We start from the raw sequence: 25497 nt of genomic DNA on the forward strand, positions 1-25497 counted from the left end.
TAACCATGTACATTATTATATACCAGATTGCGAACCCAGGTTTATAGCTATTGTGAATTTCAAGATTATTTATATACTTTGGTATTTCTCTCATGTATCTTTCCTCTTCACATATTAATTTTTTTTTTCTGTTTTCTTTTTATATTTTTTTTGATTCTGGTTTTTTCCTTTTATTATTCCTATTACTTATTACTATTAAACTGTCCTACAAAGTTTTTACTGAAGTTGTGAAGATTCAATTCGTTTCCACTACAAAAAGTCTAAAAGATATAACGAAGTACACGACTTGTACACAAGTATTCAACAAGATATTACTCCCATAACAGTACATACAAGGATATCCTATTCATTGATACCTCACAGAGATCAAAATCTTTCAGAATATCAAACATAAAAGAAAGTACGGATCATAGTATATCGTTTTTTTGTAACATCAGTCTAATCGTATCGTTCCAATCTTGTGTGTGTAAATACCAATTTGAGAATCATTCAATTGTCTGAATTCAATATCCACAAAGGAATTACAGACATATATTAGTCGATAGTAAGTATAATTTGTTTACCTAGAATAACTTCAGTGTTGCTAGTGAAAAAGGAAGTAGTTGAGTCTACGTAAACAGGTCAATTTTACAGAGTTACAAAAAGAAACAGCTTGGTAACCATTCCGAGGATCAAGTGCATTACAACCACCTTAATACTAAATCTTTACACCAAGTATAGCAACCTGTTTTCCTCATAATACCTAGTATATCCAAAATTCCCATCAAATTGTTGATATTTGATATAACAAGAATTTGTATTCTTCTTATTGGACCATTTTGAAAAGCGACACTCAAATTTTTGTTTTTTTGCGACACGACATTTGCCAGAAAAATAGTCATTGGCTTAGTATTCAACGACATTTTTCTTAGTACACAAAAGGCTCATTTCTTTTTTTTCCTAAGAGGCTAAGGCTGAGAATCAAAGACAAAGAAACAAAAGAAAAAAGAAATCTCAAACGAAAGATTTTCACTCATTTTTTTTCATTTGGTCTCACTTAAAGTATAACCTACAAATATTCATCCCGATATATACTAACAAACCAAGAAGCTAGATCTTCCAACTTGGCAACTCATATCTCAAGAGAGTCACTATTTCATTAGCATATAGTAACCATGTCTCCTGACTCTATTTCATCACTGGTGAACCAGGATCTATCTACACCTACTCCGCCAACATCATTATCATCTACTAGCACAAATAGTAATACTAATGCGAGTTCAGGTCAAAAAAGAATAAGAGCCACTGGAGAAGCCTTGGAATTTTTAATATCGGAATTTGAAACAAATCCAAACCCAAGTCCTGAACGTCGAAAATTTATAAGTGATAAAGCTCAAATGAATGAGAAAGCCGTTCGAATTTGGTTCCAAAATAGAAGAGCAAAACAAAGAAAATTTGAAAGACAAATGTTAAGAAAAGAAACAGATTCTCCTGGTAATTATGCTGGCATATATAATACGTATACACCAAATCCACCTACTGTTACAACTGATATGACAAATTTTAATGTCAATGGTAGTGCTGGTGGTGCTACTGCCGATTTCAATGACAAGCTCAAGAACATATCAAGTATACCAGTTGAAGTGAATGAGAAATATTGTTTTATTGATTGTCGTTCATTATCAGTAGGATCATGGCAAAGAATAAAAACTGGGTTTCATCAAAGCAATTTGCTTACAAATAATTTGATTAATTTAGCTCCAGTCACTTTGAACCAAGTGATGTCTAATGCTGATTTATTAATCATACTACTGAAGAAGAATTTGGAATTAAACTATTTTTTCCTGGCTATAAGTAATAACTCGAGGATTTTATTCCGTATATTTTATCCATTGAATGCTGTTGTCAAATGTTCTTTGTTTGATAACAATTATTATCAAAATAATAACACTAACGGGACTAACAGCTCTGACGACAACAATATTAGTGAAATTAGATTAAACTTGTGTCAAAAACCCAAATTTCTGGTGTATTTTTTCAATGGAAGTAATACAAACAATCAATGGTCTATTTGTGATGATTTTAGTGAGGGTCAACAAGTGAGTTGTGCTTTTGCTGCCAATGACAACAGTCTACCGTCAAATGGAAAAAACCAATCATTTTCAAATACCATCCCACATGTTTTAGTGGGCAGCACTTTATCATTACAATATTTAAGTCAATTCATTTTGCAACACCAGCAACGTCAACGTCAACAACAACGTCAGGCTCAGCCACAACCACAACCACAACCGCACAACCAATTTGACTTTAATTCACAACCATTTGAGACTATTCCAACCAGTGCAATCAATAATAATTTCAATACTACTAAAACTGTCAATTCATCCAGCATGCAAGGATTTGTTCCCGGTGATTTCCAAGATTTGCCAGCCATTTATGAATCAATCTCAAATAGTAATCACACTACCACAACTGATTTAAAGGATACCAACGCCACCACCACCACCACCAACAAGCATACACCATCATCGACTACATTCACACCTCAAAATTTGAATGGTAGTAACCAATCACAAACCAATGTCACTTATACCAATAATTACAATGAATCTCCATTTTCCATAGCGTCCACCACCAACAATAACAACACCAATTCAAACCGCTCAAATAGTCAAAGCCATAACCCTATTTTCAGTGATCAATTGTTTTATGAATCGTCTGAATCTGCATCTACAAACTCTCCACAATTTGCTATGAAGAAAATGAATAGTGAGACCAAGTTATACATCAATGGAAATGTATCAAGCAATAGTAGTACCAATGGCCCACCTCTTGATGACGATAATAATTTGTTTGACGGAGTCACAAGATTTACTACTACTGAAACTTCACCAGAAGATGATATTATAGGGATGTTTACAAGTCAAGCACATGAACCATCTGCATTTGAACTAGCTAATGGGGTTACCCTGAGTGGATCCAGTTATACTCATATTAATAATGGAAGTTTAACTAAAAGTGACAAGACGTTCACCGGATTGAGTGAGACTAGCAATAACAACAACAACACCAATGGTATCAATTTTGTTGACGATTTTCATGTGGGGAATGAATTTGGAGATATAGATTTTGAACATCATTATTCTCAAGATCACCACCAACAACAACAAAAAAATGATAACAACAATGGCAACACTAATTTAGACAGTTTTATTGATTTTGAAAATTAAGTTTGCTCCAATGAAACAATAGTCTTGTATTTTTAATCGTTTCTTCTTCGTTATAATTTCATTTTAATCATTTTATTTGTGTTATTTCTTTCATATATATACACAACATTTGTCATTTTATAATATAGTAATTTAGTTTTTCTTTCAATTCATTATCCCCAAGTGTTAAGTGTAACAATAAAAATGAACTCTCCGAAAAGGGGTCAATTCATGTATCAATTGTGTTTTATGTATTCTTATTTATATATATGTATTTTGTATATTTATTTTATTGAATGCACTGTTTTATTATAGTTGTTTGGATTTGCATATTAGTATAGAATTATGGAGTTGTAGTATCCACACCCAAATTGGATAGAGGATTGGCTAAAAAAAAAAGGTAGTAAAAAAAATTTGGTGAAAAATAAAACACCATCTAAAAAACGTCAGATATTCCAATACCATCTACACAAAGTCATGATACGCCAGTTTCTTCGGAACGCTAGCTCAAATGCAACGAAAGCGACTATTTCCACTACATCTTCTTTATCTACATCAACAAACAACAACTACGTAAATACTCCCGAACAACAACGACAAGAACAGCGACCAGAATTATTAACTATCCTACCGTCCAAGAGAATTCTTAATCGAATATTATTTGATATTGATTCACAATTGACATATAAACAAATGATCCCAATATTGAATCATATATACAAAAATTTATCAACCCCAGAATCTATCAATTTAAATCAATTGAAAATCCAATCATCATATGACTTGATGAAATTTAAAAAATTATTACAAGAGATTAGAAAGGTGACCAATTCAATAGATGTTCATTTATTAGATTTAGAAAATGAATTAATTGAACAACTGGCAGAATTGGGTAATAATGATGCTATAACTATTCTTGCCTTTGAAACCGTAAGAAAACGACAAATATTGAAAGAAATAGTTGATGAAGAAGATTATCAACATGCAAATGAATTAATTAAACAATTAATTGATATTAATCATCCTTTGGTATTTAAAATGGCTGGTGATTTATCATGGGAATTAAATCAACCTAATCAAGCAATTGAATATTGGCAAACCTATATTCAACTTGCCAGTAACAAAAATTCTGGTGGTGACGATTATGATGATCATTTATGTCAAATATATTATAATATGGGATATTATTATTTTACTTATTTAAAACACCCCAATTTAACATTAGCGAAATTGAATTTCCAAAAGTGTATAAATCATGGATTTGGTGGTGGTGGTGGCAGCAGTGGAGGTAATTCAAATGAATTCATTGTCAAATCACATTTTTATTTAGGACAATTATATGTCAATACTAATCCAAAATTAAGTAAATATCATTGGGAAATTTCATCAAGTTCAGGATTAAAGGATTCTATTATAAATTTGGGATTTTTAGAAATGAATTGTTTCCAAAATTATAATTTAGCAATCGAATGGTTTAAATTAGGTGTCGAATTGAACCCTAATGAAGCTCAATGTTTAATTGGATTATTTGATGCTTATATTGCCTTACAGAATTGGAAACTGGCAAATATTTATTTAAGCAAATTAAATAAATTATTTGAAACAATTACAGAAAAGAAGAAAAAGACGTCTGAATTACCAGAGAGCATCAAATCTTCAATAATTTATAATGAATCTATGTTAAAGACGTTCCACGAAACTAGATTGAATGATATAAAGTTAGTTACTAGTAAAATTGTATAGACCGTAATATAAATCTTGTATTCTTGTAAATATTATAAAACAATTAATTAGTTAATGCTAGGTCAATAGAAAACTCCTACCATATGCTTCAAGTTTTGAAATTGATTTGTGATTCATGCTGTTCTTTTAAAGTAATTGGTTGAGTGTTGGATCTTATCATTAGTCTTTTAGTGCCATTTATCATCGATGAAGGTTGAGATGAAGATGAAAAACAACTTGATTCTTCGACAATTTGACTTTCTTCAGCTCCTTCACTATTATCTAAACTGTCTTGTTCTTTTTCATTAAACCAAAAATGATTCAATGTTTGTTCAACATTAAATCTTTCATTCGGATCCACAATTAATAAATTACTTATCAAATCCAAAACAACATCACTTATTTCATCCCAATAAGGAGAATAAAATGCATATTGACCAGTCAAAATTTGTTCCTTCATATTTGGTGGACCCAATTCATCACTAAATGGCGGGAACCCACAAAGACATACATATAATAATACCCCCAGTGACCAAAGATCGACTTTTGTACTATACTTTCGACAATTGGGTTTAAGAATTTCCGGTGCCACATAAGCAGGAGTCCCACATAAAGTGTTGGTAAATTTCAATTCCCCAATAAACTTAGCTAATCCGAAATCAGCAATTTTGACTTTGATGTCAAATTCATCTTTATCCCATGGTCCCATCGATTTCTGGTGTGGCGACGTCTTTGGAGTTATATCCAATAAAATGTTTTCGGGTTTAATATCACGATGAATAATATCATGATCATGTAAATATTTTAAACCAGACAAAATTTGACGGAAAATTGCTTTTGTTTCATCAATTCTTAATTTTGATTTGTTAATTATTCGTTGAAATAATTCTCCGCTATTCATTTTCTCCAATACCAAATAAGTGTTGACGGAATAGTTGTTAATTGGTTCAACATAATGATTAATGAATTTGACGATATTAGGATGGTCAATTGACAATAATAAATTCATTTCTTGTTGTAATTTGAGATCTTCTTGCTGTTGTTGTGCCGAATTGGCTTTATTCACCAAACCTGATTTATTAGGATGGAAAATCTTAACGGCAACAGCTTGTCCCGTTTTTTTATCTTTAGCTTCTTTCACAACAGCATAATGACCTGACCCTAATTGTTTACCAAGAATATAATCGTCAAAAAATGAAGCATACTTTTTCTTTTTTTTCAACTGCACATTTCCATCATCTTCCTCATTGTATTCTTGATCACTAATAATATATCGGAAAATATAGCACCCTCCAGTTTTAGCAAATGCAATTTTATCTCCTGTCTTAAGAATTATACTTGTTCTCTTGCTCATACTTTCATCATTTATTTTGATCCCATTTGAACTCAAATCTGTAATGCTTAAATATTCACTACGCGTATTAATATGCTTATTGGTAGTTTGAATAATGTTTAATTGACAATGCTTTGAAGAAACATCAATTCCTTGGATTCTAATATCACATGAACTACTACGTCCAATAATTACTACAGATTTCTTGGGAATATCTAGATTGGTTCCTTTTTCGTTGACATTATATAGTCGTCCAATTAGTTCTACTTCTGAACTATCATGTGCTGGTGTATGTTGGGTTTTTGAACCATGTTGTTGTTCTTGTTCTTGTTCTAATTCCTTCAATTTCTAAAGACACAAGTGCAAGTATTGTTAGTAATCACATTGATTGTTAAGCAAAAATAAGTACAAATGTTTTACACGTTATATTCAATTTCAACATACCCTTTTCCTGATCAATGACATGGTGGTAAGTTAATAAAAAAAAAGTCGTGTTCGCTTCTGCTTTGATTACTCTGTTTGTAGATAAATGAAGGCAGGGTTTATAATAAACTGGAAGAGATGAGAATCCGAATCCGTAGCTACCAATAACTTCGTCTTTCCAATTGTTGTTGTATCAATAGTGGTGGACTCTTTTAGAAATTTTCTCTTTAGTAGAAATTTTTTTTGGCCGTTTTTAATTATTTAATTATTTATTATTGATTACTTTATACGTTGAAAATGAAAACAATGAATAAATTTATCCTTTTTGATGACACGCCGCGCGTATTTCCCAATTCGGTTACTCATCATCAGATAGAATTATACTAAACCCAATAACCTCAAGACATATCAAATCTTATAACCTTGATTGAGGTAGAAATAAATTCAAAGCTAAACTACTCACAGGGCGTGCCAATGTTGTGTACTCGATTAACAATACTGCATGGTCTTGCATGTGTATATCATTGCTACAAGTACCAAGGCAAAAAAACAAATGACAGGGCCTCATATTGCTCTACCAATACTTCATACCAACTCAATCGTTTATATTACATCAATACATTACTCTACTTAATAAATTCTGTATATCGTAATTAGTCAATTCTTTAAGTTCGTGTTGATATTTCAATCTTAATTTTGTGACAAATTCATTAAGTTGGGCACTATTTTTGTCCAGTGTTTCTTGTTTGAAATTGGTTATCATATCAGGATCAACTGAATCTAGCAAATCAATTGCTTGTACAATCTTGACATAATCGGAATTAGTATCATTTGAATACTCATAAGCTTCACTGTAAGTATCCAGTGTATTCAAATTCAACGAGTACTGCAAAAATTTAACAATGTATTCAAAATCAACAAGCATTTGATCGATCCCATTTCGGTTAAACTCGTTATTTGTTAAAACATATTCAAACAATATCTGACACAAAGATGAAACTGCATTATCGCTGATTATAAAATAATCCAATTGTGATACGCTTCTAGATATAATGTCCAAATACTGTGGCAATAAGGTGATCAAGGGTGTTAGATATGCCGATGGCTCAAGTTCGCTATTCTTGTCCGACCGTGTAGCAGTACTTGGCGAGTCCCATTCACTTAGATTGACATATTTTTTCAACAATTGTTTTATTTCACTTTTAAAAAGCTCTTCATAACTTTTGAAAATTTTATTTACCAAATCATCATATTGCTTCAATGCAGAATCAAATATACTTTTATCCTCAGATAATTCTGCTGATAACCCTGTATATGTAGACCATAATTGAATGAAAACCAATTCATTACTCCAATTCTCTAATGCATCACTTATGTACTTGGCAGAACAAAAAATTTCAGTTAACAAAGTGATACCGTTTTTGGTGTGTTCATTAATAGTACTGTCATTTCCAGGTTTGTTTTTGTTAATACTTTCATCAACCATGGCTCCGGGAATCATATTCAATGCATTTTTAAAACTGTACTTGTTATTGTACTCTTTGTAATGTTTCTTGATAATGTCATAGTATTTGTCTATCAACCCCAATTGAATTCGTGACACAAACTGTAACTGGTATTTGACTATATTTAATGTTTGGAAATGCGAATTCAAGTTGCTTATCAATTTCACTAAACCATATGCAGAATATGTTGGCCTCAAAATATGCAAGTTAATTTCTTTGTCATGATTAAGACCTTGGTAATCGTGGTCAATTGAAAATGCGTCTGATGCGTTAATAATCTCGTTGTCAAACCTTCTCAATGCCAATCTGTTTTCAAATTCTAACCACTTTTTAGCAGCATGATTCAGATCATTCAACAATATATCACTTGTGATTCCTAGCCACTTGTTTTCTGGGACAGTTTCAAAATCTATTATGAATGGATTGTATTTGTATTTTGCTTTAATCCTCTGGTCAAAAGAAGACAATTCGAAAACCAAATGGGACAAGATCCTACCATTCTTTTCAAGTGATACGGTGTCATCATTATCAGTGACTCTCTTGTTAATCAAGTCAATCATGTTTTCAACTTTACTTCTCAATGGGACTAACAAACAGGTTATCACTTCATAAGTGCCTATTCTATTTAAGGGTTTGAATGTGTCGTCAACAATTATACTTAACAAACCTAAATTATCATGTAAAAAATTCTCAAGGAAATCTAGCGCCCATTCAGGTTTTGAGAGTTTGTTGGTTTCTTTGTTTACACTATTGAAATGGTAATTGAATCTTGTAATAATTGGCTCCAATAGTAAATCTAACCCCCACCAAGTTTCTGGATAAGCAGGTATCAGTACGATTGATTGCAAACAAATTAGCTCGTTGAATTGTTTGGAAATTAATGTTAATGCTTGGTTAGGAATACTTGAGTTGTTTAACCATTTGTTTTCTTTTAAAGTTTCCTGAAATTGTTTCATCAATTCATCTCTCTTGTTGTTGAATTTACTGTTAAACTTTTCGAGTAAATTGTCTTTTTCGTTTAAACTGTTGATCTCCTCATAAATATTCTTCAATTCGGTTAAACTTAAACTCATATCCAATTTTGCATCAATTGTTTGGAGTTTCTTTAGTCTGTTGATTGTCGTTGACACATTGTGTCTTGTCTGTAAGAGTGTTTTTAACTCTAACAAAACTGGTAATTGCCCGTATTTTTCAAGCAAATCGTCACATTCCATTAAACAATCATTTTCACCAACAAAATCAAATTTACTGATATCTAATGTTAGATTTTGAATTGCGTTTTCCAACTTTTCTTTGTTGACTTTGGTAATTGAACCCGAAACAGAGTCCTTTTTACCACTAGTTTTTGATTCTGCGATATCTTTAAGTTGCAATTGTAGATCATTCAATTCTTCTAGTTTCCCGGGTATATTGTTTAAATCATCCAACGTATTAAAGTTTAAATTTATATAGTTGTCATCCATTGTAATAGGATGTTATTGAATTGGACAGCAAAGATCAAAACAAAAAAGAAGAGTGTAATTCAAATGAATTAAAAAACTCCAGCAAGGCAACCAAGTAGTTTTGAACAGCTTTACACGCAACTCAGTTTTTGGTGTGTTTTTCTTCTTTGATGGAAACGAATCGAAGAAAGGAAAAAAAAAATAATTTTCATTGCAAAAAAATTTTCCCACAAAATACCAACCAACTAACCACGGGACAACCTGTTTATACCAAATCATCTAAATGTCAATTCAAGCTCCTGTTGTATATTTAAACACTTCTACGCAAAGACAGCAGGGAAGACAAGCACAAGTTGCTAATATCACTGCAGCCAAAGCCGTTGCCGATATTATTCGTACCTGTTTAGGGCCAAAGGCAATGCTCAAGATGTTATTAGATCCAATGGGTGGGATAGTGTTGACTAATGATGGTCACGCCATATTAAGAGAAATTGATGTATCTCACCCAGCCGCCAAGTCAATGATTGAATTATCAAGAACTCAAGATGAAGAAGTTGGAGACGGTACCACCACCGTTATCATTTTAGCAGGAGAAATCTTAGCACAAACATTCCCTTACATTGAGAAAAACATTCATCCAGTAATCATTATTAAAGCTTTAAAACAAGCATTGAAAGATGCTTTGGAAATCATACACGACGTGTCAACTCCAGTTGATATCAAAAATGATGCTGCCATGTTGAAGTTGATTAAAGCTTCTATTGGAACCAAATATGTCAACAAATGGTCTACTAAAATGTGCGAATTATCATTGAAAGCTGTTAGAACAGTTATGGTTGAAAAAGGAGATTACAAGGAAATCGATGTGAAAAGATATGTTCGTATTGAAAAGATTCCAGGGGGCGAAGTCACCGATAGTGAAGTGTTAGATGGTATTTTATTAAACAAAGATGTTGTTCATCCTAAAATGAAAAGAGAAATAACAAATCCACGTATTATATTATTAGATTGCCCATTGGAATATAAAAAGGGTGAATCTCAAACCAACATTGAAATCACAAAGGAAGAAGACTGGAACAGAATATTACAAATCGAAGAAGAACAAGTTAAATTAATGTGTGATCAAATCTTGGAGTTTAAACCAGATTTGGTGATCACTGAAAAAGGTGTAAGTGATTTAGCTCAACATTATCTTTTGAAAGGTGGAGCTTCTGCTTTACGAAGAGTTAAAAAATCAGACAACAATAGAATTGCAAGAGCTACTGGAGCCACTATCGTAAATAGAGTTGAAGATTTGAAAGAATCCGATATTGGTACTAAATGTGGAGAATTCAAAGTTGAATTGATTGGTGACGAATATTTCACTTATTTGGTCAAATGTGAAAACCCACAAGCCTGTACTGTGTTGTTAAGAGGTGCCTCCAAAGATATCCTTAATGAAATTGAAAGAAACTTACATGATGCTATGGCTGTCACCAGAAACGTCATGTTTGAACCTTCATTGTCTCCAGGGGGTGGGGCCACCGAGATGGCTTGTAGTGTCAGATTGGCTGAAAAGGCAAAGACCATTGAAGGAATTGAACAATACCCATACCAAGCTGTTGCAGATGCCTTTGAAGTCATACCAAGAACTTTAATCCAAAACTGTGGGGGTAATCCAATCAAAGTGTTATCGCAGTTAAGAGCCAAACAAGCACAAGGTCAATACACATACGGTATTGATGGTGAAAATGGTAAGGTTGTTGACATGAAAGATTACGGTATCTGGGAACCAGAAGTGATCAAACAACAATCAATTAAAACTGCTATTGAAAGTGCCTGTTTATTGTTAAGAGTTGATGATATTGTCAGTGGAGTACGTCAAAGTCAATAGAGAGTGAGTAATACACATATATATATTGATTAATAGCCTTTCTCTGTACATGCATTAATCGGATTTTGGTTTAGTGCCTTTGAATCTTTCTGCAATTCTTCTAATAGTAAAAGTAAATAAAGCTGACGTAACCGCAAATGGTGGGAACAAATCTAGTAAGTACCAAATAAGGTTAGGTTTCATTTCAGGTACTAAACACTTTATTGATTCCTTTAACGAGTCTAAACTTCCAGAGTTATCTAGTACTATATCGGATCGGTAATTTCTCTCCTTATTTGACATTTGGCTCTCAATTCTCTTGTTAGCATCCGATTCAGACAATTCGTTGTTTCGAGCTAACAATCTTTCAATTTGTACATTCCTTTCACAAGACACAGTGACAGTTAGCCCACATAACAAACTTAACCCACTTTCATATAACAATGGGACATCCAAAATAACTAATTTGTTTAAAGAGAAATAAGCCCTAATGATCTGTTTAAATATCTCCCACTTGACAGCAGGGTGTACAATTGAGTTTAGTATTGCTAACTTTTCTTTATTTCCAAACACTGCTTGTCCCAAAGCTGCTCTGTTCAAATTACCATCTTCATTTATCAAGTTGGGAACTTCATCCCCAAATGCTGCTACTATCTTATTAAATGCTGGCTTATTTGGGTAAACGACTTCTCTTGCAACTAAATCAGCATCAACTATAGTCAACCCATACCGATCTTTTAATTCTTTGGAAACAGTGGATTTCCCACAAGCTATACCTCCAGTCAAGCCAACAATAAGCATTGGGGTTTATTTGTACTTCAATTAAAATGTGGAGGTATTATTTGGTGTTGAGTAAAAAGAAAAAAATTGTGCAAAAAAAAAAAAGACTCACAACCATTTCACACCATTGGAAAACCTAACATGTCAGGTACCATTCTCAAGAATCAATTAAAGGTACATATTTTAGGAGCAGGTGCTATTGGGTCACTAGTAGCTCATGACTTGAAACAAAAATTTCCAACCTTAATCAAACCAATTCTATTATTAAAGCAAGAATCGTTAGTTGAACCATCTTTAAATCACCCAATCAATGTTACACGTTTAGATGATGATAACCAAGAGTTTATTAGCAAAGTTGAAGTACAAGGGGTCAAACCTCAGCATTTTAAAGATACCATTGAAAATTTGATTGTCACAACAAAGTCGTATCAAACGTTACCAGCCATCCGACCATATTTATCACATATATTGCCCAATACAAATATCTTGTTTTTACAAAATGGTATGGGTGTAACAAACACTTTAATTAATAAGTACTGGTCTGACCAAGCAAGACCCAACATATATGAGGGAATTACTACACATGGGGTATATGTAAATAATGGTATAGTCCATCATGTCGGGAGAGGACAAATAGCATTGTCTACATATCCGGGAAAGTCTAATGTAAATGATTTCCCGGCACTTATTCAATGCATTCTAGATACTCCTAATTTGAATGCAAATCATTACGAGTATCCAAAGTTTTTATTAATGCAATTGGAAAAATTAATTGTGAATTGTTGTGTGAATCCTTTTACTGCTCTTTTTGATTGCAGAAATGGTGAACTACTTTATGGCAATAATTTAACGTTTACATGGAAAAGGATTATCAATGAGGCTAAACATGTTTTTGTCAAAGAATATACTATCCTAAATACCATACCAGACGCCGATTCATTTTTGAATACTGATCGACTTTTAAAGAGTGTTGTTGATGTTTGTAAAATTACTGCCAAAAATAGTTCCTCAATGAGGCAGGATGTACGAAATTTGAGAAATACAGAAATTCAAAATTTAAATGGGTATATTTCATTTTTGGGACGCAAATTGAAAGTCGGTACACCGGTCAACGATATGGTAACAAATATGATTCTTAGTAAAATCAATATAGACAGAGGTATCGATCGACAAGCTGCAGATTCCTTGTCAAAATTATAAACTAGTTTCGTCTTGTATATATGTTAATACGTTTGAAGCAATAGATTTCATGTCGTGATACAAAGTTCCGATCGCTTTCTTTCTTTTGTCATCATCATATTGAAGGTGTTGATGTTTTTCTGCTTCGTGAATTATCTTATTCAATATGACCAGTAGCAATGCATTCGAATGCTCTTTGAATACGTCTCCATCGGTGTAACCATTTATCAATGCCAATAATTTTCGTGAATTTTGAGGATCAGACTCTTGTAACGTAGCCAATGCTACTTCTGTTCGGAAAGAGATTCCTTCTTTTGTCATTGTATAGTTATCATAATAATCAAACGACTTTAAAAATTCCACATGTGGTGGCTTTAAAAGCGGTATAATATATTGGCTAATATCCAAGTCATTCCATTTGTTATCGGGAATTACGAATCCATATTCACATAACAAAAAGTCATTACTATGCGGTCCATAGCTCAAATAAACTTGATCTCCAGTGTTGTATTGAGAAGTAGTCCGTACTTGGAACCCTTTACCATCAATTTTCAACGTACAATGGTCGTCACATGAATGATTCATAAAATCAACATACGGAGCCATGGTAAAATTATCGGCAGAGTTTTTGCTTGTTGGTAAATCCATGTAAAGGCAACGAGAATTGATACACAACCATGATAATAACACTTCTTGACGTGGGAGCAAAGTTGTCACATCTCCATCTTTGTCAATTTTTGTCTTGATTAACTCACAAATAACCTGGTAATCGTTGTCAAATCGAGAACGAACTTTTTTGTTTCTGACCTCAGTAGATGAAGGTAAAAGCGTGCATACTTCTTGTGGCCAATCTATTGGCATCAATTCGAAATCATCCATAGATGGTAACATATCCAAAAATGGTTTCCAAAACGATTTGTGAGATCTTTTTCGTTCAAAAGTCAAGTACAACGATAGTAACTGAAATGATGAGAGTTCTAGAATCTCTTCCTTTGTCAATGTACGATATATTTCTGTGTATTCATCTTCTGATTTATCAAACGGTACGTGTATGTGCAGATCTATAGCCATTCCATTATATTTAACAATATGTGCCATAACAGTGGTGAAATTTAATAAGAACGAATGTGGGATATTAAGAATCAATTCTCCTTTCTTCAATGGTTCAACTGCATAGATACCTCTACCTGACGATCTCACATCTTTCACATCAATTTTGGGAGAAATATATGTATGATTTGATATCTTTTTCTCATCATCTGTGTTCTTTACCCAATGTAGTAAAGTTTCTAGTTTCAAATCAAAGTTGTCTATCATTTGGTAATGAAGAAATCGGTGGTGTCTAAAGAAAAAATTTCACACTATGTATTTTTGTGCTGCTATTGTAAGGAGAAATATAATAGGTGTTACAGCAGGTATTGACCTAACATTAATGAAGTTGATTTTATATATTACTTAGATGCTGTCTACATGAACTAAACCAAAACTGTAGTTTCAGAACATATTTAATGTCAAAGTGTTGGCAATTGTATCGGTGTTGACTGCATTTTTAAATTCTTCAAAATTCAACTTGCCATCACCGTCCAAATCAGCTTCCATTAAAGTCTTATCCACTATTTGTTGTAGTTCCTCGTCCTTCAAATTTTTACCAACCATCATTTTCATCACAATAAATAACTCACCATTTCCAATGTACCCATCACGATCAATATCGTATATATTAAATGCAAATCTTAATTTGTTTAAATTATCTGATTTCCCAGAAAATGCAGATAATCCAGTAATAAACTCTTCAAAATCAATCGATCCATCTCCATCTTTATCAAACACATCCATCAATCTGGTGGCTAATGGATTCGAACTAATACCAGGTATGGATAAAAATTCTTGCTTATCAATTTGCCCTGACCCATCTTTATCTAATTTCATAAACCTCTTGCGCAATCTATCAATCTCTTCAATACTAAAATTGGTATCTTCGATGAAACCATCAAGAATACTTGCATTAGCCCCCATTTTTGTCAGTAGTTGTTGAAGTCGAATGTACTGGTAGTTGTAGTAAAGTATACGATTTGGAGTCGTGTAATTATGAATCGACATACCAGCGCACTAAAAATATTTAGCATAAAATGCCTGCATATAGGGCATATATATAAATCCCAGCCTAGACAAGACGTGGGTTGAAAGGTACGATGGTATATTCTAGCCAGATATAGACCTGTAGGGTGATTAGAATTGGTAAATATAGCTGGTAATTTAGCAAAGCTTTCGGGTTTATGTCATTTTGGCCGATTACATCAAAACTATTAATAGCTATGCTTGAGTGACAACAAAGAAGAATTCCAGACAGACAAAGAATGAGCCACCAGAAAAAAATTGTTTCAAAAGTCGAAGCGTAATCTCATATCAACAACCCATTACAACCTGTTCAATTCTCTTCCCAGTTTTATAATAATTTATACATTGAATGGTAATACTAGAAAAGCATAACAATACAACACAACACAAGCAATAGTCAATGAATATAAATTTAGATACAGCGAAAGATACGCTTTGCAAGAATATATTGATATATGGATATTGTAAATATGAAAACAAAGGTTGCGCTTTCAGTCATAATCGACAGCAACCTGCTCAACAACAACAGGCTACCAATACCTCGAACAATTCGACAAGTGTGATTACACCAAATAGTGCTAACTCAACTGCATCATCTGCAGATTTGTCGTCCAAGAAAAAGTTCAATTTAAACACCCCTTCCTTTCAACCCAGTGTCAGCAATTTGTCGAACAAGTTTTCCACTTTGTCGCCGAAGTTGAAAGAGATTCCTGTTTTTAAGCCTGAGAATGGTGTATCTGAACCTGATACTGTGGATTCACCTACTACACAACGACCATTCACATCAAAGAGGTTCAACGTAAGCACTCCTTCATTTACTCCCACAAACTTTGACTTTGCAAACAATTCCAATGCAGATGGCAATAGGGGAGGTGCATCAACTCCAATAGGTATTTCATCTGCACCACTTGTACAGAATCAGCAACAGCAACAGCAGCAACAACAACAACAACAAAAGCAACCTTTGGCTGTCCCTTCACCATTAGCATCAGGTGCTCAACCTCCTACCATGCAACACCGTATTTTATCTATGGGGGTTTCGCAGTCTTCGCCATCTACAAACCCTTATTTTGCAAATAATTTGGACATGTCTGCACCAACACCTGGTCTGGAAACACCTGGTCCTGTGTTGCCCGGTTCAGCAGGTGCAGCAGCCGCTGCTGCAAACCAACCAATGTATCCATTACAGTATCATTTATATGCACCCGCTCCACCACCAAGGTTGACGATTCCTTTACAACCGTATGAAACAAACAGTCAGGCAATGTTTATTCCCAATGATTTGCGAGAGTATTTGCATAAGAAGAACGAAGCAAGTTTGCAAAGTTTGAGCCATCTGAATTTGCCTGAGCATGTTAACCAGTATCATTCATTGGTACCAATAGACAAATCTTATGAACCAGTATCCAAATTGTGGTTAGGTAAAAACAGTTTAATTTTCAAATGTCTTGATAATATAGATGGAAACTTATATGTTATGAGGAAAATTGAGCCATGCAATGAGATTATAAATGAAAAGCCATTCAAAACTATTAAAAGATGGAAATCCATAAAGAACGCCAATATTGTTGGATTGCAAGATGCGTTTACCACTATGGCATTCAATGGGAATCAATCTGGAAATACGTCATTGTGTATTATATATGATTACTATCCAAATAGTATCAGTTTATTAGAGCATCATAAAAAGGGGTTACGTGTTGAACCGGTAAATGAGGCCTTATTGTGGAATTATTTGATTCAATTGATCAATGCTATTATGGCCATCCACGAAAAAGGTTTACTGGCCAGTTCGACTATTGATTTGAGTAAGATTATTGTCACTAATAAAAATAGAATAAAATTGAGCTCAGTTGGAATTAGTGATATTTTAGAATTCAAAGACGATGAAACCAACCAGGATATTAAGATTAGACAGTTACAAGATATCCAAAAAGTGGGTAAAGTGTTGATGGAGTTGGCTATTTTATTGTTGCCTGTGAATATGAGACAAAGCAACAATATTTATAATCTGTTGAAAGCCTCCACTAACTTGTCGGAGGAAATTATTAACAATTTGCAAGAATTAAACGATTTGGATACAGCAAGTGGTGAATTTGATTTAAATGAATTTAGCCAACGATTGACTCCAAAGATGTTCAATATCATTGACAGTTTACAAAATAGCTCAGATTTCATTGAAGGACAGTTGACTTCGGAATTAGAAAATGCAAGATTATTTAGATTAATGACCAAGTTGAATTATTTGATACATGACAACTCGAATTCTGAAAATGACAAGATCATCAAGTTGTTTTTGAATTATGTGTACAATTGTTATGACTCAAACAATAAAAAGGTGATCAACTTGAATAAAGTATTGATTAATCTCAATAAGTTGGATTGTGGTATTGATGAAAAGATATTATTAGTCAACAACGACGAATGTATTATTATTAGTTATAAGGAATTGAAAGAAATCATCGACACAAAGTTCCGTTTAATGAGGGAATAGAAGGTTTCTTTTTATTTTTTGTACTTGGAGTTCTGTTTTATTATAATGTTCATTGGGTATTATTGTATCGAGTAGATTGGTAAGGTTTTAAATACTATTATAGTAACTTAATAAATAAACAACAATAACTGAAAAGACCCATATAGAAAGAGTAGATGGCCCATTTAGATATCCAATTGTGCAAAATATGCCAATTCTCAGTTAAGTTTTCCTGCTTGGGGTTTCTCTAGAATCATCTATGTTTGTGCGGGGGGGCCGCCTGGTCTGTTTTCTTTGGAATCGGAAATATACCCTCTCACAGCCGACTCAAAACTAGTTAGTAGATTTTATGCTTGTATTGGGCCTGGCTAATCTTCTTGATTACAAATAGAGGGTGTTGAGGTAATGGAGATTTGCAAATATTTCTTAATGGTCATTTTTGGGAAATACGGAAATGCGGCAAAAATGTAGTTGCATCCGCCACTACTTGTTTGTTCCGTCAGAAGATAAAACTACTTGAGGAGTTTTGCTTAGAAGCACCAGCCACAGTGCAAGAATGTTTGTTCTTTTAAATCCTTGCTAAAAAATATATGAAAGATTGATGTCAATGTAAGCCCAAACAGCAAACTATAAGAAGTATACGTAGAAAAAGGCTCATCAGTGCAATTTTGTGTGAGGTAAAACTCTCGAATAAATTGTTTGTTAAACAGTTTCATAAACCATTTCTAAGTCACAGCTCAGATCGATGTATAGTATAGAATTCTACTAGTTAAAGATTCTCTAATCATTTGATAAAAAGGTAGTTGAGTTTTATCCAGGGGAGGATACTTGGAAGATACTTTAATAGCCAATGAGTTTAGTGAGCAAGATTTAAAGTAATAAATGTTTTCCAAACGTTTGATTTTATAACCAATAGTTGAAACAATCAATTTAATAGACAAACTGTCAACTTTGAGTTGTCATATCACACAAAATTACGGATTTCTGGAATCACGATAGAATGCAAAAGAATAAACTCTCAAGTTCTTTTTTTTTGCGCAGGGGATAAATAACCAATTCTAGGCCTGCAACATTCTCCACTGATAGATTACAAATATGAAAATTACACATTTCCCACCAGGAATGGTTCTTGCAATAAGTGGGTAAAAGAGCAATTATAAAGGAATGGTTTTGCCCATAAATAACACAGGATTTCCTCAAGTGAAATAAATATACTCTCAAGCTTTACAATAACCAAAACAAACAAACTATCATGATTTCCTTAAGAGCATTATTTGATCTTGTTACGTTGCCAATTAAATTATTGTTGGCGTTGTTAAAGTATCCTATTTTTGGTGGTGTCAACAAAAGATACAAGAATGATTTGGCGAATTCTTTGAAAGTTATTCTTTGTCGTTCTTTGATTAATTTCCCTGTTAAAGATACCCCAATTTTTGCAACTACACCCACAGGCGACATGATTAACAAAGGAATTGGTAAGACCTATCCCAATATGACTAAATTGCCACATTTTGGTGAGAAGTTTGATAAGCAAAGTTATTGGCTTGTTGAAAGTAAGAACAGAAAACCAAATGACCCGGTTTTGATTTACTTGCACGGTGGTGGCTATTTCCTTGATGTTGCACCACAACAGATTGAAACTTTATTGAGTATTTATCATTTGTTAGAGCCAGCAAAGAAACTGAGATTCTCGATTCTTGTGTTGAATTATAATTTGACATCCAAAGGTTTTCCTGTTCCGCACCAATTAGCTCAGTTAGTTGATACTTACACTTCTTTGGTTAGAGGAGGATCTGAAAATCTCTTATTAATGGGTGATTCTGCAGGTGGTAATTTGGCTATAACTTTTACCCAATACTTGAGATTGAACAAGCCAAACTTGCCTTATCCTAGAAGTGTTATTTTGGTCAGTCCTTGGGTCAAATTAATCCCAGAAGTGTATCAAAATACTCCAGGCCATTCATACTATAATTACTCTGCTAACGATGTGATCCAATATGATCGTTTTTCCAGTGCTGAAGTTTATCAAGGTACTCTTGGTAACACAAAACTCAAGTCGTTAACTGTTTCTCCAGGAAATTGTCCTTATGATCCTAAAGATTGGGAAGAGATTGATACTTACAGAAAACCGGGATACTCTGTGTTTGTTCTTGCCGGAGAACACGAATCGTTCCGTGATGATATTTTGGAGTGGTCTAAATACGCGTTGGATTATCCTATTCCTCCAAACTTGGGAAACTCGGATGGTGTCTACAACCCTAAGATTCACAAATACATTAGAAACAACAAAGATTCTGCTCATGTTGATGTAAATATTGAACCTTTGGGTGTTCATGATGTCTGCTTTTTTGAAAATTTGTTGCTTTCAAAATTAGAAAATGATGCTAATTTGACTATTGATGGTGTTGATGCAAAACAGTTCTTTGCCATCGTTAATATCGTCAAATTTCTTGATACTGTTTTGCCAGGAAAGTAGGTGCTCTTTTTTTTTTTGTAGTTGTGTATGTTTGTTCAGTAGCTAAGAATATATCTTTATTTGTATTGTAAATGTTTATGAATCATAGCCCTTTTTGCCGTTATCGGAGACACCTTTTGGTGGCAAATGCGAAAAACCAAAAAATAGGAGCAAATTTGGATAAAAATTTCAGCAAAAAAATATTTACGACTTTTGCAACACCAGTCACTGGTTTTTAATATTACTCATAGATGTCAACATCACATATACAAAGAGGGAAATAGTAATTTGGTACATACATACAACCAACATAAACATAAACACTAAAATAGTATTATTTGGTGGCAAATGTCCTACTCCACAAACTGGTTTGTGATCTGTCCCGGTCAATGATGCAATCTCGTGTGAAGTTTGTGTCCCAGTTACACCAAAAGAAATTTATTCTAGCGCGACAAGTAAAATTAGTGGCAGCAGCAACAAATTGTGGGTCACGACATTTTATTTGTATACTGTGGTGGTTGACTCATTTTTATTTTCTCTTATCGCCTTGCGAAAAGAAAAAAAAAAAAGCAATGACTTTATCAGCAGTGACAACTTATCTGCAGGAGATGTCGAAAAAATTACTCATTTTTTGGTTATTGTGTAATTGTTACTGAGGTTCCATCAACCACTTTTTGTATACTTCTTATATATAAATTATATTTTATCCACACTTTTGTTTATTTAATATTATCAAAATTTTCATCTATAAACTATAAACAACTATCAACCATATTACTATTTACAATACTCGCATGCACATTATCTGACTAGAATCTATTAAGAAATTACTGAGAATAACTTTTATTAATTATCGTCCTGTTTCCTGCTCCCACTCCCGCTCCTAACTGTTTTCCTTCTATTATACAATGCAATCTCCAACTTCTCCTATTTCCTATAAAGAAACAAGTGTACCATCCTTTTCAAAGGAATCAACCACCACAGAAACAAGTAAATCATTACCACACGCTAACTTGTTAACTCCCCCAACTTTAAGTCCACCAACAATTACATCTGATTTACCAACATCTACTTTATCTCCAAACCATCACAACTACTACACTCATTATTTAAATAAGGCACAATTTAATTCTATTTTAGTCAACTGTTCTATTAACTTATTAAAAATCTTGTACAAAAACCAGAAATTTGATGAAAAGTCAATCAAATTATTCATTATTGAAATTCTCAGAAGATCTAAAACTTCCATTCAATCACTTCAATTAAGTTGCTTTTACATTTATAAATTGATTGTTGCCAAACAAAAAATCACTTTTGACGCCAAAAAATTATTTCTCGGATTGATTATTATTAGTTCTAAATTCAACCAAGATTATAATTATTCATTCAAATCTTGGTGTAAAATCTGTGGATTAAATGAAAATTCCAATGTTAAACAATTGGTTCATATTGAATCAACAATTCTTCAATGGTTAAATTACGATTTATGTTTAATTGGATCAAAATATGAAAATTGGTGCAATTTACTTTTAATTTTTGGTTATGATTTTATTCAATATCAACTAATTTTTGATAATAGAACTGAAATAGTTTGGAATCAAGAAATTAAAGATAAAATTAATAGTTGGCAAAGTTTTTTCAATCAATTGAATTTAGATAATTTGAATATTATCAATGTTAATTTTAACAATTATTTCAACAACCAATTGAACAAGAAAGTTTTCGTTGTCAAAGACGAACAACCAACCCTCTTGTCAAAAAAGAGAAGTTCTACAAGCTTATTTGACACTGAACAACCAGTTGCCAAGAAGGTTAAAGCCTAGCAGCTTACTTATTCTGTTTGGCAGAAAATGAACTTTATATAGGCTAGTATTACTCGGGTATTATATTTATAATACATATAAACAACCATCATTACCCCATTTACCTTTAACTATACTAATAGGCATAAACCCATCATTGTCTTTCGGTTGCAACTTTTCTTGTTGGTCGTTAACAACATTCAAAGTCTTACCAATAGTATATCCTCGGACCAGTAGATTCCCCCACTCATCCTGTAAATTAATTAGTTTAATTTCTAACGACTGGGCAATACACCCAACTTTATTGACTTTGATATTGAATTGTCGGTAATCATAATAATCAGTAAGGATAATGGGACCCACAATATTATAGTAACATAATTCCTTCACAACTCTTGCTTGATGTTGAATTCTAATTGTATTCAAATCATACAACGATAAGGCAGACTTCTTATTGATCGAGGTGCTGATGTAAATTAGTTTTTTGGTACCTCTAAACGGGAATACACTTTTTGTTAACAAATATCGTTGGAGTCGTTCCGTAATTGTATCACTCTTGTTGCTAACAAATGGTAACTTCAGTTCTGGGACGGAAATAATTGCCGCATTAGAATCGACTTCGGAAAACTTGTCACATATGGTTATGTTGCAATTCAATATTAACCCCGTTAATAATTTAACAATCAAGTTAGTGATATCCTCGTTGGTTGAATTGTTCGATACAATCACCATTTTTGAATTCCTGTAAGTATCAGAATTTGGCAAGTGTTTAATTGTAGATGCAACCCCACTGACTATATTCAATTGTGTAAAATCAACTATCGACTTTATTCCTTGAGAGATTTGATTGTGTAATCTGATGGCAATACCTTTATCTTTCTCTGGTGTATAATTGTTAATAAACTTGTAAGAGCCTTGCGGAGGTGATGGTAAACTTATTTTTGAAATATCAATAGCATCATCAGCAATCGGCTTGTCAATATAAAACTCAACAGTCAATTGTTTAACAAACCCAACAAATAACACAACCAACCATTTACTATCAATTTTATAATCTTTAGGAATGGAAATAACTTTGTGTGAACCCAATTGTAGGTTTTCAATACAATAATTAATATATCCAATGGTAATTAAATTATTGTCGATATTTATACCTCTATCGGTCTTCTTGGCAAATTGAATTGCAATTTCCCAGATATCATTCAAATTTCCACTTCTAAGTTTATATGAATCGTATCTAATATCCAACCCAACTCTTAAGTTGCTGCTTTTGTTAGAATGATAAATCGGGGATTCATTGGTTAATCGAGTGGGTTCTCTGATTGACTGTTCTTGTAAATACAAATCAGGGACATCTTGGAAATAGTGTAGTGAGTAGATCCCTAAATACATAAGAGCTAAGAGCCCACATATTATCACCAATGCATCTTGAGTCATGATCAACTGTCTTGGTTGAGAAATGAAATGAAAAAAAAAATTCTTTGGGGGGTCTTCTTTTTACAACCAAAAACAGTCTTTAAATATTTCGTACTAATGTCGGACCATCATTACACCTCAAATGCGAAGTAATACGCGGAACGAGATAAAATGTAGATTTGGACACGACAATGATTTATCGTGTCACGTTGCTCAAAAACAAAAAAAACTTGATCAAACAAACACCAACAATAAAAAAACCCTTCATAATCAACACATTCTTTCTTCTGTTTTAATACAATCATATATACCAAATGTTAAAGCTTAAAAGTACTCATTTTTTGCTGTTGATACTACTAGTGATATGGGTCTTGACTTTTTATTTACAAGAAAGATACTTGACAGCCGCAACAATTCTGAAATGTCAATGGCCGCAGTTGTCCACCTCACTGTCACAAACAAATATCTTGTTGATTGCTGATCCCCAGCTAATAGATAATCATACCTATCCTGGTAGAAATGAATTATTGTTAAAATTGTCAAAACATACTGTTGATACGTATATAAAGAAAAACTATAATGAGTTACTTGATCAATTACAACCCAACTACATAATGTTCTTGGGTGATTTGTTAGATAATGGAAGAGACGCTACAGATGAATATTTTGCACAAGAATACAATCGCTTTAAGAGAATCTTTAGACCGCTGGATAAAATGTTTTTGAATGTACCGGGGAATCATGATATTGGATTTGGCAATGGGGTGAAAATACCAATGAGAACGCGATTTGAAAAATCTTTTGGTTCTGCAAATACTGTTGTTGATATTGATGGAGTTGATTTTATAATACTAGATACATTAAGCATATCAAGCACTGACGAAACCATCAACAAACAACTGAAAGACTTTTTGTACAGTATTGCCAAAGAAAAATCAAAACCAAGAATACTACTTACACATGTCCCGTTATATAGAGACCCTAACTTATCGTGTGGACCATTAAGAGAATCCAAGACATTTGATGTTAATGGGTATGGGTACCAGTATAAAAATTCAGTGGAAGAATCATTGTCAAGAGATATCTTGAATCAAATTCAGCCAGATATAACATTTACTGGAGACGATCACGATTATTGTGATATTCAACATGAAAATGGATACAGGGAAGTTACAGTTAAATCAATAAGCATGGCAATGGGCAAGAAATATCCTGCAGTACAATTATTGAGTATTAAAAATGAAGATAATTTCAAAATGGAAACAGAAATATGTTTTTTACAAACCCCATACATCAATGTTGCTAATTATGTGGTACTTGCAATAGTTTCAGGTATACTCATCTTCTGGTGGAATTTAAAAACAAAACTTACAAGATATACGTACACATCTATTTTGCCATTGCATGACGTTGTTAATATTCCATTTGAACATACCAAAAAGCTTCATAGATTTATCAAAGAACAGGATGACGAGCATATGGAACAGAAACATTTAGACATTTCGTTACCAACGTCATCCTCCTCAAATGCATATTCACTACCCAGCTCCATACCCCAGTACACATTTACACAATCTTCAAGACCACAATTTGTCACCAAATTCAATAATACAAGACTAGGAAAAATTTACATATTAAACAAGAGACGACTCTTTACATTTATAAAGAGATACAGTTTAGTCAGTTTTTTCAAACAAAGTTTGATGGTGGGTATTCTGGTGGTCAGTATTTACTACGTAGGATTTGTGTTAACTTTGTATTGAGAGTAGACCATATTTTTTTTTTTTTGATGTGATTTTTAACATG

General features: G+C 33.1%; 14 protein-coding genes across 14 annotated transcripts; 8 read left to right on the plus strand and 6 right to left on the minus strand. All coding sequences in view use genetic code 12, as the record gives it.

Moving 5' to 3' along the window:
* Positions 1–1154: 1154 nt before the first annotated feature.
* Positions 1155–3212, plus strand: GRF10 (Grf10p; the record flags this gene model as incomplete). The annotated part of the gene is made up of 1 exon (XM_716815.2): positions 1155–3212. The coding sequence occupies one exon, from the start codon at positions 1155–1157 to the stop codon at positions 3210–3212; it is 2058 nt and encodes a 685-aa protein (XP_721908.2).
* Positions 3213–3668: 456 nt separating this feature from the next.
* On the plus strand, positions 3669–4934 carry CAALFM_C505090WA (uncharacterized protein; the record flags this gene model as incomplete). The annotated part of the gene is made up of 1 exon (XM_716816.2): positions 3669–4934. The coding sequence occupies one exon, from the start codon at positions 3669–3671 to the stop codon at positions 4932–4934; it is 1266 nt and encodes a 421-aa protein (XP_721909.2).
* An 88-nt stretch (positions 4935–5022) lies between these two features.
* Positions 5023–6711, minus strand: DUN1 (serine/threonine protein kinase; the record flags this gene model as incomplete). Its single annotated transcript, XM_019475438.1, has 2 exons — positions 5023–6594; positions 6691–6711. The coding sequence occupies 2 exons, from the start codon at positions 6709–6711 to the stop codon at positions 5023–5025; spliced, it is 1593 nt and encodes a 530-aa protein (XP_019330983.1).
* A 571-nt stretch (positions 6712–7282) lies between these two features.
* TIP20 (Tip20p) lies at positions 7283–9637 on the minus strand (the record flags this gene model as incomplete). Its single annotated transcript, XM_716818.2, has 1 exon — positions 7283–9637. One exon carries the CDS (start codon positions 9635–9637, stop codon positions 7283–7285), a length of 2355 nt encoding a protein of 784 aa, XP_721911.2.
* Positions 9638–9899: 262 nt separating this feature from the next.
* CCT3 (chaperonin-containing T-complex subunit) lies at positions 9900–11489 on the plus strand (the record flags this gene model as incomplete). Its single annotated transcript, XM_716819.1, has 1 exon — positions 9900–11489. The coding sequence occupies one exon, from the start codon at positions 9900–9902 to the stop codon at positions 11487–11489; it is 1590 nt and encodes a 529-aa protein (XP_721912.1).
* A 54-nt stretch (positions 11490–11543) lies between these two features.
* CAALFM_C505130CA (putative dephospho-CoA kinase) lies at positions 11544–12269 on the minus strand (the record flags this gene model as incomplete). The annotated part of the gene is made up of 1 exon (XM_716820.1): positions 11544–12269. One exon carries the CDS (start codon positions 12267–12269, stop codon positions 11544–11546), a length of 726 nt encoding a protein of 241 aa, XP_721913.1.
* Positions 12270–12389: 120 nt separating this feature from the next.
* CAALFM_C505140WA (2-dehydropantoate 2-reductase) lies at positions 12390–13448 on the plus strand (the record flags this gene model as incomplete). Its single annotated transcript, XM_716821.2, has 1 exon — positions 12390–13448. The coding sequence occupies one exon, from the start codon at positions 12390–12392 to the stop codon at positions 13446–13448; it is 1059 nt and encodes a 352-aa protein (XP_721914.2).
* Positions 13443–14744, minus strand: CAALFM_C505150CA (protein-lysine N-methyltransferase; the record flags this gene model as incomplete). Its single annotated transcript, XM_716822.2, has 1 exon — positions 13443–14744. The coding sequence occupies one exon, from the start codon at positions 14742–14744 to the stop codon at positions 13443–13445; it is 1302 nt and encodes a 433-aa protein (XP_721915.2).
* Positions 14745–14921: 177 nt separating this feature from the next.
* CNB1 (calcineurin regulatory subunit B) lies at positions 14922–15443 on the minus strand (the record flags this gene model as incomplete). Its single annotated transcript, XM_716824.2, has 1 exon — positions 14922–15443. The coding sequence occupies one exon, from the start codon at positions 15441–15443 to the stop codon at positions 14922–14924; it is 522 nt and encodes a 173-aa protein (XP_721917.2).
* A 502-nt stretch (positions 15444–15945) lies between these two features.
* Positions 15946–18039, plus strand: PAN3 (Pan3p; the record flags this gene model as incomplete). The annotated part of the gene is made up of 1 exon (XM_716825.2): positions 15946–18039. The coding sequence occupies one exon, from the start codon at positions 15946–15948 to the stop codon at positions 18037–18039; it is 2094 nt and encodes a 697-aa protein (XP_721918.2).
* A 1231-nt stretch (positions 18040–19270) lies between these two features.
* CAALFM_C505180WA (uncharacterized protein) lies at positions 19271–20494 on the plus strand (the record flags this gene model as incomplete). Its single annotated transcript, XM_716826.1, has 1 exon — positions 19271–20494. One exon carries the CDS (start codon positions 19271–19273, stop codon positions 20492–20494), a length of 1224 nt encoding a protein of 407 aa, XP_721919.1.
* Positions 20495–21381: 887 nt separating this feature from the next.
* Positions 21382–22296, plus strand: PCL5 (Pcl5p; the record flags this gene model as incomplete). The annotated part of the gene is made up of 1 exon (XM_716827.1): positions 21382–22296. The coding sequence occupies one exon, from the start codon at positions 21382–21384 to the stop codon at positions 22294–22296; it is 915 nt and encodes a 304-aa protein (XP_721920.1).
* A 66-nt stretch (positions 22297–22362) lies between these two features.
* On the minus strand, positions 22363–23667 carry CAALFM_C505200CA (uncharacterized protein; the record flags this gene model as incomplete). The annotated part of the gene is made up of 1 exon (XM_716828.2): positions 22363–23667. One exon carries the CDS (start codon positions 23665–23667, stop codon positions 22363–22365), a length of 1305 nt encoding a protein of 434 aa, XP_721921.2.
* A 338-nt stretch (positions 23668–24005) lies between these two features.
* CAALFM_C505210WA (uncharacterized protein) lies at positions 24006–25454 on the plus strand (the record flags this gene model as incomplete). The annotated part of the gene is made up of 1 exon (XM_716829.2): positions 24006–25454. The coding sequence occupies one exon, from the start codon at positions 24006–24008 to the stop codon at positions 25452–25454; it is 1449 nt and encodes a 482-aa protein (XP_721922.2).
* Positions 25455–25497: the final 43 nt, after the last annotated feature.

This window comes from Candida albicans, chromosome 5 (genome assembly GCF_000182965.3).
Source record: "Candida albicans SC5314 chromosome 5, complete sequence".
In the NCBI taxonomy this organism is placed as follows: domain Eukaryota; kingdom Fungi; phylum Ascomycota; class Pichiomycetes; order Serinales; family Debaryomycetaceae; genus Candida; species Candida albicans.